Source organism: Zonotrichia leucophrys, chromosome 2 (assembly GCF_028769735.1).
Source record: "Zonotrichia leucophrys gambelii isolate GWCS_2022_RI chromosome 2, RI_Zleu_2.0, whole genome shotgun sequence".
Taxonomy (NCBI): domain Eukaryota; kingdom Metazoa; phylum Chordata; class Aves; order Passeriformes; family Passerellidae; genus Zonotrichia; species Zonotrichia leucophrys.
In genome coordinates this window covers 24,319,500-24,336,404 of record NC_088171.1, presented here as the reverse complement: position 1 = coordinate 24,336,404, position 16,905 = coordinate 24,319,500, and the positions used below count along the sequence as shown (strand labels likewise).

The following is a 16,905-nucleotide window of genomic DNA, read 5'->3' as shown; positions in this document are numbered from 1 at the left end:
GTAACTATAAAAAATCCTCCAAAGGACATACACCCATATAATTTAAACCCCAAGACAATTTCCAACCACTTATTACAACGCTCAGACTGCTTTTATTGCAAGAAAAAATAAATTTTAAAATGTTGATCTGGTTTTATACACAAATACATAGGGGCAGAAAACCAATGGTCAGACAAAAATAGATTTGATGAATTTAACTATTTTGACATATAAAACCATGTACGTTTTACTCCTGTGTCTCTCACCAAAATAGGGTGGTTCTGTTTTCCACATTGCTTAAGTTAAACTGTCTTTAATTATAATGCCTAGTTTGATTCACTTTTCTATCAACTTTCCCTGTCCGCCTCAATGTTCTTTGACATACTGCAGCTGTATTTCTTTCTGAAGTACTGTGTGGTCTGTTTCCTGCTATTAACCATTACTTCTCTTTTCCGAGGAAATAAAGTGCAAACATAAACTGTGGTTTTGAATTTGCTGAAAGCAGTTTCTTTAGCCTTTAAGGTTTGGGATTACCATGTGCCCGAAGCAGAGCCTCTGCAGTGAAGAGCGGGGCCTGAAGCATGTCAGCGGATTCCACGATCAGCATGTCCTTAAGCCTTCGCAGGTCTTGAAGCCTAAGCCCCTCATATGGCTTGAAAAAGAAGAAAAAAGATAATTTATGTCTAATGTTTTCAAGTTAGTCTCTAATACAATATTAAAAATGAAAGCATTCAAAGCACTGTTACTGATCACCATCTCAACTGTGAGGCAGTATGGGACAAAATTTGTTCACTGTGCACACCAATGACCACGCAAAGGTACATGGAAACACTGTCCTTTTCTAACATTTATGGTATGATTTTTGTAAACTTCAAAATCTAAAAGCATTTCTTCCACATACAATGGAGAACTCTCTAAAGTTCTCCATTATAGCAGGAAGCCATCTTCAAATGATAAGCTAGCCTAACACAGACTCACTCTCTCTCTCTCCCCCAAGAAAAAGTGTGATTTTCATATAAACTAGATGAACTGATTCAGTGATTAGGCCTCAGGTATTGTGGAATAGGCATGAGAATGCATGACTACACTTGAACTAAGGATTTAAAGAAGAGCTAGACAAAGGACAGGTTATCATACATTGCATATAGATTGTCCGACTACAGACTAATTGAGACCTGTTAATTCTGAATTGGTCTGGAGGAGGACACATTGAGACATTAGACAGTGAGAAGTTTGTGAGCAGAATCCAGTATTTGGATCTTCTGAGGCAATATCCACCCTTTCAGAAGCAAAGTCAGTCCTGAATGGGACAGATGAGACATGCAACTAGATATTCATAGAAACACTATGAGGGTTGAGGTTGGAAGGGACCTTCAAATGTCATGTGCTCCAGCCTTCCTCCTCAATCAGGGTCACTTAGAGCCAGCTGCCCAGGACGATGCCCAAATGGCTTCTGGATATCTCTAAGGCTGGGGATATATTGTACATGGAGATATCAAAACTCTTTTTGAGAAACAATGGCCAACTGTCATAGCCCTACAGAGAGCAGATCATCCAGCTGCCTTCCTGGTCTGGAGATCTATCCCCTTATTACAGCATTAAAAAAGGTCAAATCAGAAAGGCAAAAAGAAGTAACTTTAGGATTCTGAATTAGCTCCAACCAAGAGAGCAGAGATACTCACATATGTTTACAGACTCATTTTTAAAACTAAAAAAGGAAGACTATGACAACAAATAATGTATTTGTTAGTGTTGCACAGAGAAAATACCCCATAGGTAGGAAGAGGAAAAAAAAAAGTGGGAAGGTCTGCAAAGAGAATGGATAGAGAAAGGATATGTAAAAACCACTATTCTTACATCAACTGGTTTCATTTATTTAAAGGGTAGCTAACAAAATATTTAAAGCATTTGACATAAAGTGTTACATGCTCAGAACTAATCAGGAGCCTGGGCACCAAATGGCAATTGTCTCCAGCAACTGGAGACAGAAGGACACAGCAGCAGTAGTGACAGATAATGACAGTTAAGACTGTCATATTATTATTTACTATCTATATTTTGGTTTTATGTAGACCATAGTCCAGGACTCACCAGTGCTAGATTGTAAAGACACAAATGTATGCATGCACACATGGGCAGAAAGCAAAAGACTGGTTCTGTCCTCGAAAGGTTACAATCCAAGTAAAAGTCTGCTGCGCCCTTTAAGGATAACAAGCAGAAGGCAGAAGCGATGGGGAGAATGGATACCCTGGGTTTCAAAATTATTTTGTTCTTTTGAGACACCTACCCTAAAAATGTAACTTGCTTCCTGTATTCCAGACATCATAATTAACTCCACAATGCATCTAAAACTTATGACTGACTCATACAAAGATGTTTCCTGTTAGCTAATCAGTGAAATAAACAGGTGCTTCTCCACACTAGAAACTTTCATCAGCAAGAGTAATGCTCCACAGACCTGCACTGGGTCTCTGCTCTTGTTGAGAAAGCAAGCAAAGCAGAAGAGAAATGACCTGTGAGTGTCCTGACCTTTTCTTGATTGCTCAAGTTCAGGCAGTTTCTCTGTGTCCTTCCAGTGCTGATCATGCATGACTCAGTAAAGGACAATCTGAACGTTAATGGCTTGCACTGAAATAAATCTGGGCCACTTGGATTAACAGCATGCTGGAATTTGACTGACCTTCTTAACTTATTACAAAAGAGATAGTTTTTAAAAAACATTTCAGAGACAGGGATAGAAACAACTGTGTGCCAGAATGATTATAATTGTGCTGCAGCAAAAAAATAGAAGCAGAATGGTCATGACTGAGTCTGAACTCCATTTTGAATTGCAATTGTAAAGCAATCAGCTGTGTCAGCACAACTGTACTCAATTCTTGAAGACCATACACATAAGAAAAAAATATCTTTTCTGTAAATTTGCAATATATAAGCATATTTTAGGACTTGGTATTTTATCCTGAAATGCAGGTATGCTCAGAATCATATAACTGATCGGTTCTAGGTCAAACACTGGCAAGTATCTCCCCTTGAGTAACAGACTACTATATTACCTCAGCTGGAGCATTCCACACAACCTAGGAGGGAGTTTTGGGTCTTCAATTTTTAAGAATCCTAATTTTATCTTTTTAAATAGTGAGGGAAATATTATCTAAGAATGGGTTTGAAACATCAGACATTTGTTTCATAAAATATGACCCCACAGAAGAAGCTGAAAGAAAAGAAATTTTAGACTGGCACTATTTAAGGAGGTCAATCTGGCAATTCCAGAGTGAGGACTTTATACAATGGGAACCTTAAAAATGTAATGTGTACAAGGCAGTCTTGTAGAGATTTGTGAAGCTACAGTCTTTAGTTATGAGGATGTACATCCAGGATGTTGTATCACAGAGGTCTGTTTTTAACTACTTTGAACACTAAAGGACTTATCTCTGCAAGGCCATAAAGGATTGTATCCATGTAAAGGATTTTGATTACAGTTTATGATGCTCGGTGACCTCCTTTAATGGTCATTTATGGTGGAACTCTTTATTGACATTTGCTGTGAAAAATACATTGTTCAATATTAGCATTATTTAACTATATAATGATTTTGAAATATACTGTAAGAGTTACTACTTTAATGCATTGCTGAGCTTCTCACTACAGATTCCAACACTTCTGTATTTTCAAAAGCCCTTCTTTGAAATTCTTTTCTTCTCCAATTCTTAGATATCGTAAATTATACTTTTTTTTTCTCCTGAAAGTACTTTTAGTATGTAAGCTGATTATTTTAACACTTCATTTCAAACTATTATTACTTTCTTCACTTTTAAACCACCATTAAAATAGACAGGGGCAAAGTAACTCTTTGCTACAGTAATGACTATATAATTAAATGGTGACGGAACACTTCATGTAAACATCCTTTCTTATGGGTGGATGGAGTTTTGCAGTTAATGGAGTAATATATTAAAAAATTATTTATACTCCATTTAACTCATTCAAGTAAAATTATATGCACTATATGTATATATTGAGACTACAAATATCTTAAGTAAATGTAGTTCCCTTCTCTCCTTTCACTTCATAAACCATTCTCTATCCATAGAGATAAAATGAATTTGAATAATTTAAGATAACTCTTTGTACTAATGGTATTTATATTACTTATACATTTATATGACGTCAATTCAGGAATTGAAAAAATCACTCCAATTTTATACACTCAGTAAATCTGTGATACACTCACTAGCAGTGTATTTCTTCAGTAGTCAGTGGAACATATGAATGAAGAAATGAAGAAATTATACATTTTGCTATTGCATAAGTAATTCACTGTGTCTGACTGAGAGCCAAAACTGTTCTGGATGATCTGCTCTGAGGTACTGCTCATTCCCAGGTGTTTCTTATGTAAATTTAAAACATGACATGATTTGATTGAAAGGAAGGACCATTTCAGGCTGAGCACTCCCAGGATACAGCACCAAGACAAATACGCTCTCATGCTACAACACATTGCAATGTAAAAGACTGTGCAAAAGAACAACCAAAATCTATAAAACCAGCTTAAGAACAATCACTTCATGTCATATTATTTAGTGTATCTTCAATTAGATTTAAAAGCTAGATTTAGATTTTACATATCAAAGATTTTTTCTGAGATTATTCAACAGAGTAAGAGCAAAGAATCAAGCAAGGAAGGATTATTGTGTTCTCTTGTAAACATGGCAGGCTCTGAAGGGGAGATATTGGGTACTATCATTCCAGATATTACTGTGCAGATTTAAACATTGGAGTTAAGCCCATTTAGCTGCTCTGCCTGGGAAGAAATCCTACTCATGGTTTTCAAATGTTTTATCTTTTCCTGTAACCTTCATTCAAAAGATGCAGTTCCTTTGAAAAATGCATTTCTTACTGTTCAAAGTTTTTTAATTATTCAGGAATGAATATTTTCTGTTTTGGAAGGATGTTGAATGGCAACAATTACAAGCTGAATACTATGCTAAACAAGCATTTTGTACACTCCATCCCTCAGTGCTTAATAATATATAAAAATGAAACTGAGAGAAAAAAAGTAGAGGATCATTCTTGAGAGGCAATTTTGGTGAAGCATCTGTGCTCTGGGGCTTTTGACAGAGGCTTCACCATAGGCAGTGGTAAGTGCAGCTGGCACTACCCATCCCTGACATTTGTATGCCGGCCTGGAGGATGAGGACATGCAGCCATTTGGATTGCAGCTCACTGCAACTCTCCCTAAGGATGGTTTTTCAACTGGTTTGAGCCACTCTGAGGGCTAGGATTGAAAGAAAGCTAGGATGCTCTTGGCATCTCCCTTGTGCCAGCACTTGCTCTCTTAGAGATAAACAAGATGTTAGAGAAATTATCCCACTGGAAAGTCATAAAGAAAGGGGGAAAAATCAGCAGGGACGATGTGAAGACAGAACTGCTCTATGTAAATCCCCAAGGTCATCAAGTGGTGTACCAAATTCCAGGCTGACGTTTTTTGGCTTGTGAACATTCAGAACACATGGGAAAGCTGCCCTGGTATGTGAAATGGACAACTGTACAGTCCTTTGCATGAAGTCTTTCATCTGGTTTTGCTCAGCATCTACCTTAAACAGGCATGAGACAACATCTTCTCTTGCAGAAAAGCCTATTCAAGTGGCTCCCGATTTGTCCCACCCATATCTGTAAGTTCCTTGTCTTCTTACCTGTGCTGGTGTATATGCCAGCAAACCCCTGGTATAAATATGATAACAATTATTCAACTTAAATAATAGAGTTGCATACTACCACTCTTTAAATTTTTTTCTTCTTTTTAAGCCAAAACATTGCTATGATCTAGCTGAAAACATAACGTTTCAAACAGTTCTACTTGAATAACCAAAGAATGGTAAACTGCAATTGTGGCAAGAAACTGCTGCAGACTTTTGAAGTGTTTCTGCCACGAGAGAATGTAAGTTCAAACTATCTTCTTACAATCTGGATGCCTCTACATGGAAATATTCAGAGAAATTAAAATGTGTTAATTACATTTGCTATTTCAACATACTAACTACATTAAACCTCATCGCTAAATGTCTCATCTAGGAATAAATATCTAATTAAGGCTGTTCATATTTGAATTTATCCAAGAAAAATGGTCAAAACATTAAATGGACACTACAAGGACTCGCTCCCTTTCAAATAAAAGTGACAATGAGTGGCATTTTTCAGAGGAATAGTTAATGTGATCTAAGCCTATTCATGTATTTTCTTTTAAACATCATTAGGTCATAAATGGGCTCAGCTAGTAAAAGGCCAAAGCTATGCTATTTCTGAAGGGAGTAACCATAGAGAAATCTATTGTCCTTTAATTTAAACAGAATTAATTTGTAATATTTACTGAATTATATAATTTATAAATGTATTCTTATTTGTGGTTTTAGTTAAATAAAATCAAATCATGTATGGTCTTTTAAATTATCTTTATGGAATCACAGGTGCCTTGAAGGCATAACAAAATTCAAGCCAATTTTTTGTCAGTGAATTGTTTTTGTCTTTCAAAAGTTTACTTGAAAGTAACCCCACTTGTTATTACCTGTTTTTCATATAAACTCTGGTATGCGGTAGCTTCAGGCATCATGTTATAAAATAAGAAAGTAAATGCACTATTTTGAAGACCTGTACTAGTCAGTTTTGAGTGTTTTTTGTAACATTCAACCCAGTCTCAGTCCAGGAAGATCCAGGAAAAGTTTCCCTACTCTATTGCACAGATCTCCTTTTCAGAATTTCTTCTGTCCTAATTTTTGAGACAAAAAGGCATCTTAAGAAATAAAGTTTGGTTTAGAGAAACTGTTTCCAAGCTTACTGGCCTCACTGTATCTCTTCCAGCCTCACAGCCCACAAGCCAGTCCACATAATTAAGATATGAATAAAATTTCTGTTTACTTTTGACAATGTACTTGTTATGTTCTCAGAGCTTAACCTGAAAATTATACAGAGCAGTGCTAAAACTGTTTACAAATACAAAGTACAAAGTACAGTACCCACTGAAATACTTGCAGACTTGTGTCACAGTGTAACTGCTACAAGTATAAATGTGCAAAATACTTCAGATTTAAAGTATCCTCTGACCTCTTTTTTGTCTAAAGCAGCATACTCAGCTTCAATGCTTTCAGCTTCAGGATCACGTGAAAATACCATTCGAGATTCCAGGTTAAGAGCCAGCTCTTTGTGGTGCTGTTTCTCTGCACAGTCACATGGGGTATCTTTATTTTCATTTTCTGCAAACAAATCTCCACCATGTTTTACTAGAAGCTGAAAAGTAAAATGGCAAAGTAAGCAGTTATTTATTAGCAACTCTAATATCACCCTAAAGAAAAGGCATGTGAGTTAAGAAGTAATAAAAACCCAACAAACCAAGAACAGAAAAATTATTACAATAATAATAAGAATGGTATTTAGAAACAAGGATTGTCTATTGTTATGAAATAAATTACTGCTTGCTTTCACACATAATTATACCTATATCCACAGTAATTCCACAGAACCACAAAATCTAAGGAATACATTACAAGGTAATTTTTTACAATATATTAGTTAGGTATTAAAGATTAAATTCTGCTTTACTGATATGGTCAGTGCCCCACAGAGAATGAGGGGCCTGAGGCCCTCAAGCATGTATCAAGATGGAGATAAAAACCTTTAAATATTCTTTCCACACAGGTACAACACCATTTGTACAGCATTTGTGCTGACAGAGAATAAGAGATTCCTTGGGTAGGACAGATCAGAGGACATGATTCACAGGGAGCACAAAATACTACTGGCAGTTCTACTTTGTTTTTGAGGACATGAAAAAGGTGAAATGAAATAATGCTAATTCTAGCAATTCTAATACAGTGCAGCATTGTGCCATTTCACCAGCCTTGTTTCTTGCCAGTAACCCTCCCAAAATGCAGTCTCCAACTATCAAACCTTTGTGCTGCTCTCCTTAACTTGCCAACTTGGTCTCCTGCTATACTGACCTGATGCAAATACAGCATATGCAAGGACAGCATATGCAAGGACAGCATATGCCACAGATTTTAAAGGCCCAGGTGGACCATTCTGCTGATTTATTATGACACCTTTATATCATTACTAAAATGATTCATCTTGTTTCTAAATAAAGTCTATAAACATTATCTTCTCTTCAGAGCATGATGTCTGTAACAACACTATCCAGGGTATTTCAAAACTCAGGTTCTAATTTTTTAGTACTTCTAAAAATCCCTAAACTTTTCTAAAATTATCTGTTCTTCATGTACACCTTCTAGATCATGATCAGACACTCCTAAATTTCTTCTCCAGTAGAAGAGAAATTTTCCTTCATCTCTCACTGCAGAATACAGAATATCTTTTGCAAACCCGGATTAATTCTTGTAGATTGGGAAACCTTTCCCACATTCTCTAAAACAAAAAAAAATACAAATCCAAAAATACCACAAACCAGTGCAACAACAAGATTTAGTTGAGAAGATATTAGTGTCATTGTGTATTTGATCTTCATAGCAGAGTATCAGGCAGAAATACAGATGATACTAGGATAATTACCAAGATACACAGCCAACAGTTAACCTTTTTTCTATCTAAACTTCTTAACATTGCCAAAACTTTGTTAACCTGAATGTCACACTCTGTCTGTTCTTTTTAACCTCTAAGAGAAATTTAACTGAGGCAACTAAGACACCTTCTCAGGAAAAAGAATAATAAATACATTTGAAAGAACATTCCATAGACTTATGCAGTTCAAAATCAAATCTGCAAGATGAGGAATTTGCAAAGCAACATGTTTTTAATAATGATACCATATTTCTCTAGAATATGGCATTATTATCCAAAGCACTGTTAAAAAGTCTTGTGTTGCCTGATTAATTGAGATTAATAATCTGAACAATCATATTAGCCATTTAAACAATTGTAAAAATACCATTTAATATGCCAAATATAGTTTGATAATGTGGAATGTATCTGCATAAAACCAAATCTGTTCAGCATGAAAGTTATTATTGTCTATTCAGTAGTTTGAGGTAAGCACATAATTTTACCCAAACTATCTTTAGCAGTGGGTTCCACACAGTTGTTCTGCTGGGAGGAAAAATCTAACACATGTGAATGGAGCAGTATCAAGACTGTACATTTGACTATCAACTTGGAGCAAGTCAACTTGTAGGTATTTCACCCAAGAGGACCTATATTTGGGGTTTCCTTTTCTTATTTGGGTGTGGTGGGAACAGGCAAAGATACAGAACAGGGGTTTTCTTGAAAGGTGGTGCAAAGTGAAGGAGACAGTAAAAAGGAATGCTGCTCTGAAGTGAGAGTAACCACTGCAAAAAATGAGAAAAAGGCACTCCTGGGGTTCTAAGAGACCTTCAGTTTCTGGAGAGGGGGAGGACAACTTGAGGATTAGGATCAGTTTTTGTCTCTCCCCATTTTTTTTTTTTTTGTTAAGAATTTTAATCCTTAAATACTTGTAGGAACAAAGAGATAATTGTTAAATTCCTTCACCGATCTCCTGGTTTCAGGCTTGGTGAAGGCATGTCTTGTTCCTGTTCATAAACTTGTTCTTGTTGAAGAAGTTAGAAGGACTACAGACCACAGACTGGAGAATTTAGGATATCTCAGATCCAAGGTCTTCTAAAGTTTGAACTTGGGGGAGTACACTGTGTTTCTAATGCAGAAACCATGACTAGTTAGGACTACATAACTCTGGCCAACAGCAATCCACGTGGATCAGACTGTAAATTCTTCTTCAAAGACAAACTGAAAGCAAATTAGAGTCAGAAATGGTTTACTCAACTACAACAGGTATTGCCAACATAACATAACCCAGTTTATATAATTAAATGGGGAACTAGCAGTCTAGTACCTGGATTTCTCAAATGAATCACATTACAGACACTGAGAAATACAACCACAATTTGTAAAGAAGCACAAACCATGAACCTTTATGATGAGTTAAAAACAAACTCACTTTAGTCTGCAGTTAAAAGCTGCAGCCCAGCTCCAGAACCACAATTCACTCTGCAGCAGCTGTGATTCTTTCTGACATTGCAGTCTGCCTGGATTTTACTGCATGGACCCATTTGCTTCATGCTCTTGAAACTGAAACATTTTTAACTCGTGTGTCTATCTCTAACATCACTGTATAGCCCCATGTAGGGACATGAAGGCAGAAACAGGCAGAAGACTCCTTGCTCAAATCCCTTGTAAATCTGAAGTCTAAGTTTGTAAATACTAGATATTGAAATATGTTGGAAACTTGTTACTAAAGTTTTCTTCTGTTTACCATTTCTGTACCAGAAACAACCTTTCTTATGTCAAATAATTTTATGTATGTGTTTTTCACCAACATTTTTCAGAGATCCTTCAATGCTAATTGCTATCTCCCATTTTCTCATATGACATGCATATTTGTCCTCTATTATAAAATAATGTAAATAAAAATATGTTTAAAAGCAAATGTCTCATCTTGAGGAAGGATAGATAGAAGACCTGGGAGTGAAATGCCTATAGGTAGAATTTATCAGGGAGTTGGATCAAATAAGTGGCACTAAAACAAGATAACAAGAGCAACCTATTATAGTCCTTTGCAATTAGTTTCTTTATCAAATCTGAAAGAATAAAAATTTGACAATCAGTATAAAAGCAGTAGTAACACAGACCTAGGAGACAGCCTGATATTTGTTTACCAATAAATTACATCACAAGAGGCTCTAAATCAGTCTTATAACCATGACTTATTTTGGATGAAAGAAAGAGCCAGACAACACCCTTATGTCATTCAGTTCCCATGCATATAATTAGCTGGGTCTGAGCATACTTCAGCCTAGCAAAGACTGCAGGGTGACTTGCTTCCCTGGTAAAAATCAGTAAGAATGTAAATAATTTCTAAGCACATGTTGAAGACAAACTGCTGGTGTGGAGCTTGAGGAGCTGTAACAACTCAGGGCATCAGAAAGAGAAGGTCCAGGGGCAAGGTTTAGGCTGTATTACTGGAGGTCAAGTATCAGCATCCAACAGCAGCATCCTATTAACTCCTCTCAGAAATGAGCAGGGAACCAAAGAGGCAGAAGCTTAAATAATAGCATAGAGAATGGCAACAGGAAGTGGAGTTTTCATTCATTAGAAGTCAAAAATCTAAGGATGATCTGTACAGTAACAGAATGAAAGAAGGGTTGGATATTGGAAATAAAAACACACTATCTGAACTTCTATAGAAAGGACTAATGAAAAACCAGAAGGCAGAGAAGAATATTCAGTTCAGGGGGTGCACAGCTGAGGCTGGGGAACTGAAATTACAAACTTTAATATTTTCAGACAATATCTGGAAACTTGGTGGAACACAATCAGCAAGCATAATGTGAGAATCATAGAGAAGGTAATGCTATATACCTTTTTTTTTAAATAAACCCCAAACAAACTGATAAATAAACAAACTAACTCTATCAACCAGTGGAATACAATTCTGTAATTAAAAGAAGAAAAAAAAAAGGCTTTAGTGAATGACCTGACTAAAACCATAACAATAAAGGTAACATGGCTACTAAGAACAAAAGTGCTGCAAGGAAGAAAACACAAAAATAAAGAGAGCTTCTGTCACTGCATCTGCCAAGTATATTTAGAAAATATATAAGCTAATAAAGGACTCTTAAATTAAAATTTCAGACTGCATAGGTGACTGATAATAGACAAAACAGTCAGCAAACATGAGAGGAGAAGCAATTCCTGATTTCATCCAGAGTAGTCTGTAAGACCTAATTAAAAAAAAAAAAAAAAAAAAAAGAACCACTCACTAACAATTCCCAAGGATTCATTAAACTTGCAAAAGCCGTAAAAAATCAAGAAATCCACTGCCCACTTTCAAAAATCAGTACTAAGTAAGTCAAGAAATCCACTGACTACTTTCAAAAAGTGGCACAAAGTAAGTGTGGAAAAAATTCCAGAAACATCAGAAGAATCTGTGAAGAGAGACAAACAGGACAGAATCATATGGAAAATAAGAAGCTGAAGTTGTCTCCTTATGAAGAATATGTAAAGAACAAAGTCTGGGACAGGTAAATGCAAAATCACAATAAAAAAGACTCTGACAGTTTTTTGAGCTGTATATATGTGCATAAAAACTCAGAATAAATAATTTTAAAACATCACACAGTAAATCTTTCAATTTTTTTTTTTAAAGTTGGCTGCTGGACAAAGTGTAAAAGCAATCTCTTATTACATATAACAGAAAATTGGTATGAACTGTTGGATTCTCTGTGGATGTACCACACACACTTTATGAAGGACACAAAAGAAAGTCTTTCAAATTGAAGTCTCAGCACAAGAGGTTCTAGAAAAATCAATAAACCAAAAGCTAATATAAATACCCAGCATCAGATGGTACTTCTAATGGTCCTAATGAAACTTAGATATGAAACTTCTGAACTATTTGTTATAATATACAGCTCACTGATTAAATCTGTGATGGTACAAAATTAGAAGGTAGTAAAGGTAACACCAATACTAAAAACACCTCTGGAGAATGTTAGGAAAGATCATCAGGTTTTTACTTCAGAGAGAAGTCACCAGTGAAGTCCCAAAGGTTCTGGGACCAGACTGTTTAAGGTATGAAGTTGTTATCTAGAAGAGAAAGTAAAAAAAGAGGTGGAAAACTTTGCTGATTATAATAAGTTATGGAGCACAATTTGAATAAACATGAAGTTATGAACAGAAGAAAAAAAAAGCAAATTTCACACTCAAATGCTGAACTGTGAAGTAATTGTTGCCATTGAAAATACAAATCTTGGTGTTAAAATAGACAGACTTATGAAGAAGTTAGCTATTTTTGAAAATGTTAGATGTCTGCTCATGTTCTTTATATTAAATTACCAGCACAATTAAATACTATTTCTCATTACTTGATATAGCTTAAAAGTAATCTGAGGCAAGGTCTTTAAAAGTTACTCCAAACTATTCATTACTATCCACTACTTTCACAAACACTAAAAAAGCTGGATACTGTAAATTAAAGACATCAAGTCTGTTCTTGAAACATGGACAGTATTTCCAGTCTCATCTGCAAAGCGAAATAAAAAGAGCTCTAATTTTCTCTCAGGTTGTTATTTCACTTCTCTTTACACATACAGGATGCTTTGCCTACCTTTAAAGCATTTTCTCCACTGTTACACTCTTGTAATAATTTCCAATTTTTATACGTCTACATGAGTCTTCATATTGAGGATTGTTTTAATGAAGTTAATGTATGCGTAATCAATTTCTTTCATTTTTCTCTACAGTGTATGTTTTGAGATGTTTACCTTTGCAATTTTTCCAATTAATGAAAAATAGAATTAAAAGTTAATTCAATATAACATAACAGATTCCCTCCCCCATGAAAAAATATTTGTGAAATATTGTCCATGTCCATTACTCATAATATAAACTTATAGATGAACTTTTACCTCAACACAGGTTTTCATCCCTGAGGCAGCAGCATAGTGCAAAGGTGTATTTTTTTTGTTATCAACAGCATCAATGGCTGCTCGTTCATATTGTCCTTCATCCAGCTTTGCTCCCTTCCACTTCAGGATCATCTGCAGACAGTCAGCTCTTCTGCAGTCGTCCTCTGAGGGCCGTGTCAGGCGAGGATGAAGAGCTCCCTCTGAGATCATGATCTGAGGTCCCATACACAGTAAGTGCATTGATGTCTCATTGTGCACGTTCCTTTTATTTGGGTTTCCATCTCGAACAAAAAGGAAAGTTCTGCAACAGGGGAAAGAAATTGAAGGAAAATAATTAGCTCACAATTCCATTAATTTCCTTGAAGTGAGAATGGTGGATTATGACAAGTCTTCTTGCAAAGATTTTGATCACCCATGCTAGTGACAAATGATCTTTAACAGAGAAATACCACTGGACAGCTCTGCTCCATTTCTCTTAGGAGTCAAGAGTCAAGATCTGGATGAATTATTGAAATATCACTAAGTATCATATACAATTACTTTGTCAGGATATGAGAAAGTTTATTCTACAATTCTGTGTTGCATTATGATAAATGTTTTAAAGGCACAAGATTGATGAAATAGCTGCTTTATTTCTTCTTCTCTGAACTGAATAGTAGTGAATTTGGTAGTTTGCAAATAGATTCTGACAGAGCAATTTGTTAAAATTCATTCTCCTTTGCCATATCTTTAGTCAGGTTTAAATGCAGCACTTACTACTTCTTAAAATATTATAAACACTATTCCTGCCAGCACTGCATGCATTGAGGAATGACTATTGACTTTTTCAATATGGAAGTACAACATAATGCAAACTCTCCCCTATATAGGTGACAGAAGCTGGCAAGAATTTCAGTGTTCTCTTGAATACTTTAGAGCCAGTTCAGAGTGGACAATATTACCACAAATCAAATCACCTTAGGAATGAAAGGGGAAGAACAGGCTGATTCTTAGAATCACAACAATCTCTGAATCCTAACAACACCTGGCACAATACAGCTCCTTTGCTGCTTCTTGCCCGCAAGTATTACAGAAATTACAATCCAGATCTGAAAGGGAAAAACTGAGACAAATCACACAAGGCCTGTGCATCCAAACATGCCTTAGCCTTTGAGGTATACTAATATATTTTTTTAAGGGAGAGTAAATGGTAGGCAATTACAGAGAGGAAAGATCACCTCTTTGAAGGACTGGGGTCAGAGAGACAGCAATGGTAAAAGAACTCTGTGTGAAGGGAGGAATAACAGCTATTGTTCCCTCAGGTTCCCAGAGAGGTAATACCAAGCTCAATCTGAAGCATGGCACATGCATTCAAGAGGTCACTGCAAAAATGCCTGCACTGTTCCCATAAACCTTCTCACACACAAAGCCCACAGAAGTCACTGTGTGGCTCCTCTCCAGGCTGGTCCCCGACTCCAAACAGTTTGCAAATACAAAAAAAACCAGTTATTCTGAAACCCCATTAAGTTAGTGCAGGGGACCAGGTTCCACCCTCCCTGACCACACCCCTAAGACTAATAAAAACCAGTTTCAACCACTTTCAGGCAGCTCAGCCACCTGAAAGCAGGTGCTGCCTACATAAAAAATCAGACAATATTACTCCTCGTGAACAGTGGTGAGAAGAACTTGATAAAACTTATCCAATTTGACAAAAAAAAAAAAAAAGTTATTTACCTCAGTTATTGCATTATGCTATAGCTACAAGTCTAAATGCCATCTCCTCTTTCTGTTGTCCCTGCAGACATACCACCTTTTTCTCTCTCAGAGTTCACCCATGCTTTGTTCAGGACAAAGAATAATACTGAAAAGACTATTTTATTAGTAATGGAAGAGGCTATACAGGGTATGTAGGAATTTTCCTTTCAGATATTATTGAAAATAGTCTGGACAAGTATTTCAGTAGAAAAAACTAGGCACAGATGATCTGGTCCTGCAATGGAAGAACATCTTGACAGCTGTTTGGTCAGTTGGATTTCTGTCCTTTCTTCCTCCTGAAAATCTCGGAGTGGTTTGAATTTAAAAGAAAGCTTATTATTAAAACACCATTCTTTTAAATATATGGCAACAAAGTATTCAGAGGAAAACACAAAACAGTCTCCTCTATGTTGCCCTATTTTGACAGCAAAAATGTTACTTAGAGAAATCTCTCCTTCATTCCATGATAGCTGACATGATAAATGCATTTGTTAGGAAACATGAATACGCCAACCTTGAGATTAAAGATCTTGTCAAAAAAAGTAACAGCACATTTTCTTTCCTTGAGGTTTTTTGTTTGTTTTCAGAGGGAAGGGATTAAGCTAGACAGGCAAAATGCTTCAGAGCAAATTACATGACATGATAAGACTAACTAGTATCAAACACTATCCAAAGTGCATTTGTTTGTTTGAATTAGCTTTACAGGGTATTAAACTAGAGACAGAAAGAAAGGAGGGGAAGGAAGGTGGGAAAGTCAAAGACAAAGAGAGAAATGGGAAGGAGAGAGAGAAGAAGATGGGGACAAGAAGATAGATCCTATAGAGGCACCTGGATATGATCATTTCAGCATAAGGGGAAGTCAAGCCAATCCTGAAGAGCCCAGCCAAACCCATGACTTAAAGTTCAGAAATTACTAGTATTCAAAAACGGGCAAATAATACATTTTACATCCACAGATTCATTACTCAACAAGGCTCCATTTTTAACAGTGGTATTTGGTGCATAAGACTTTCACAGAGCAGTGCTGTAGATCCCTGCAATTTGGCTCACAACTTCACAGGCATGAGAAGCTAAATTTTGCCTGGAAATGTACTGAAAGAGTGAAAATATGCATTGCCTATGGGAAATATCACTTAACCACAAGGCAGACAGACTTTACTCTAGTTGCAGTTTCCAGATTTTGCTGCAATCTGTAGCACTTTGCAGAATCCAAACTTGAGGTGACAAAAGTATCATAAAAGTGTTGAAAAAGTGACAAAAAGGAAAGGGCTGTAACACTCACACCTACTACTATCTGTATTTGCAAAAAACCAGCAAGAAACTCGAGATCACAAGGCTGGGAACTTGAATAATAAACAACTGGGACATGTCCTCACTTTGGGAAACTAACAACACAACTATTTCTTCAGGTTTGGATAAAATCTTTGATGTTTGGGGCATGAAAACCACCATATTTACAGTTTATTTCTCTCTCTAAACAAATGCTATATATATTTCAGCTATATATAGATACACATTGCTGGAACTAGATGATCTTTAAGGTCTCTTACAATCCAAACCATTATGTGATTCTATGCTCTATTTGTATGCATAAAAAAACATACAAAAATATACTCAAGTGTAGAAAAATAAAAATTAAAAACCGGTGTAAAATGAAATTACAAAACTAGTTGGAGGCCAAAGCTGGAGGCTAAAGCATGTCTGAATATGCTCAAAGAAAGCAAAACACTGACATATACTGTAT

The 16,905-nt window shown here is 36.0% G+C and overlaps 1 protein-coding gene across 4 annotated transcripts in view; it reads right to left on the bottom strand.

Annotated features, from left to right (window-relative positions):
* ANKIB1 (ankyrin repeat and IBR domain containing 1) overlaps positions 1-16,905 on the bottom strand; it is an 88,279-nt gene that overhangs the window by 29,658 nt on the left and 41,716 nt on the right. For all 4 annotated transcript variants that reach the window (XM_064704286.1, XM_064704289.1, XM_064704288.1 and 1 more), the window contains exons 3-5: positions 13,428-13,728; positions 7,078-7,260; positions 514-631 (exon numbers count right to left, since the gene is read on the bottom strand). In XM_064704286.1, the coding sequence (XP_064560356.1) occupies positions 514-631; positions 7,078-7,260; positions 13,428-13,728 (602 nt within the window). The remainder of the gene's footprint in view (positions 1-513; positions 632-7,077; positions 7,261-13,427; positions 13,729-16,905) is intronic.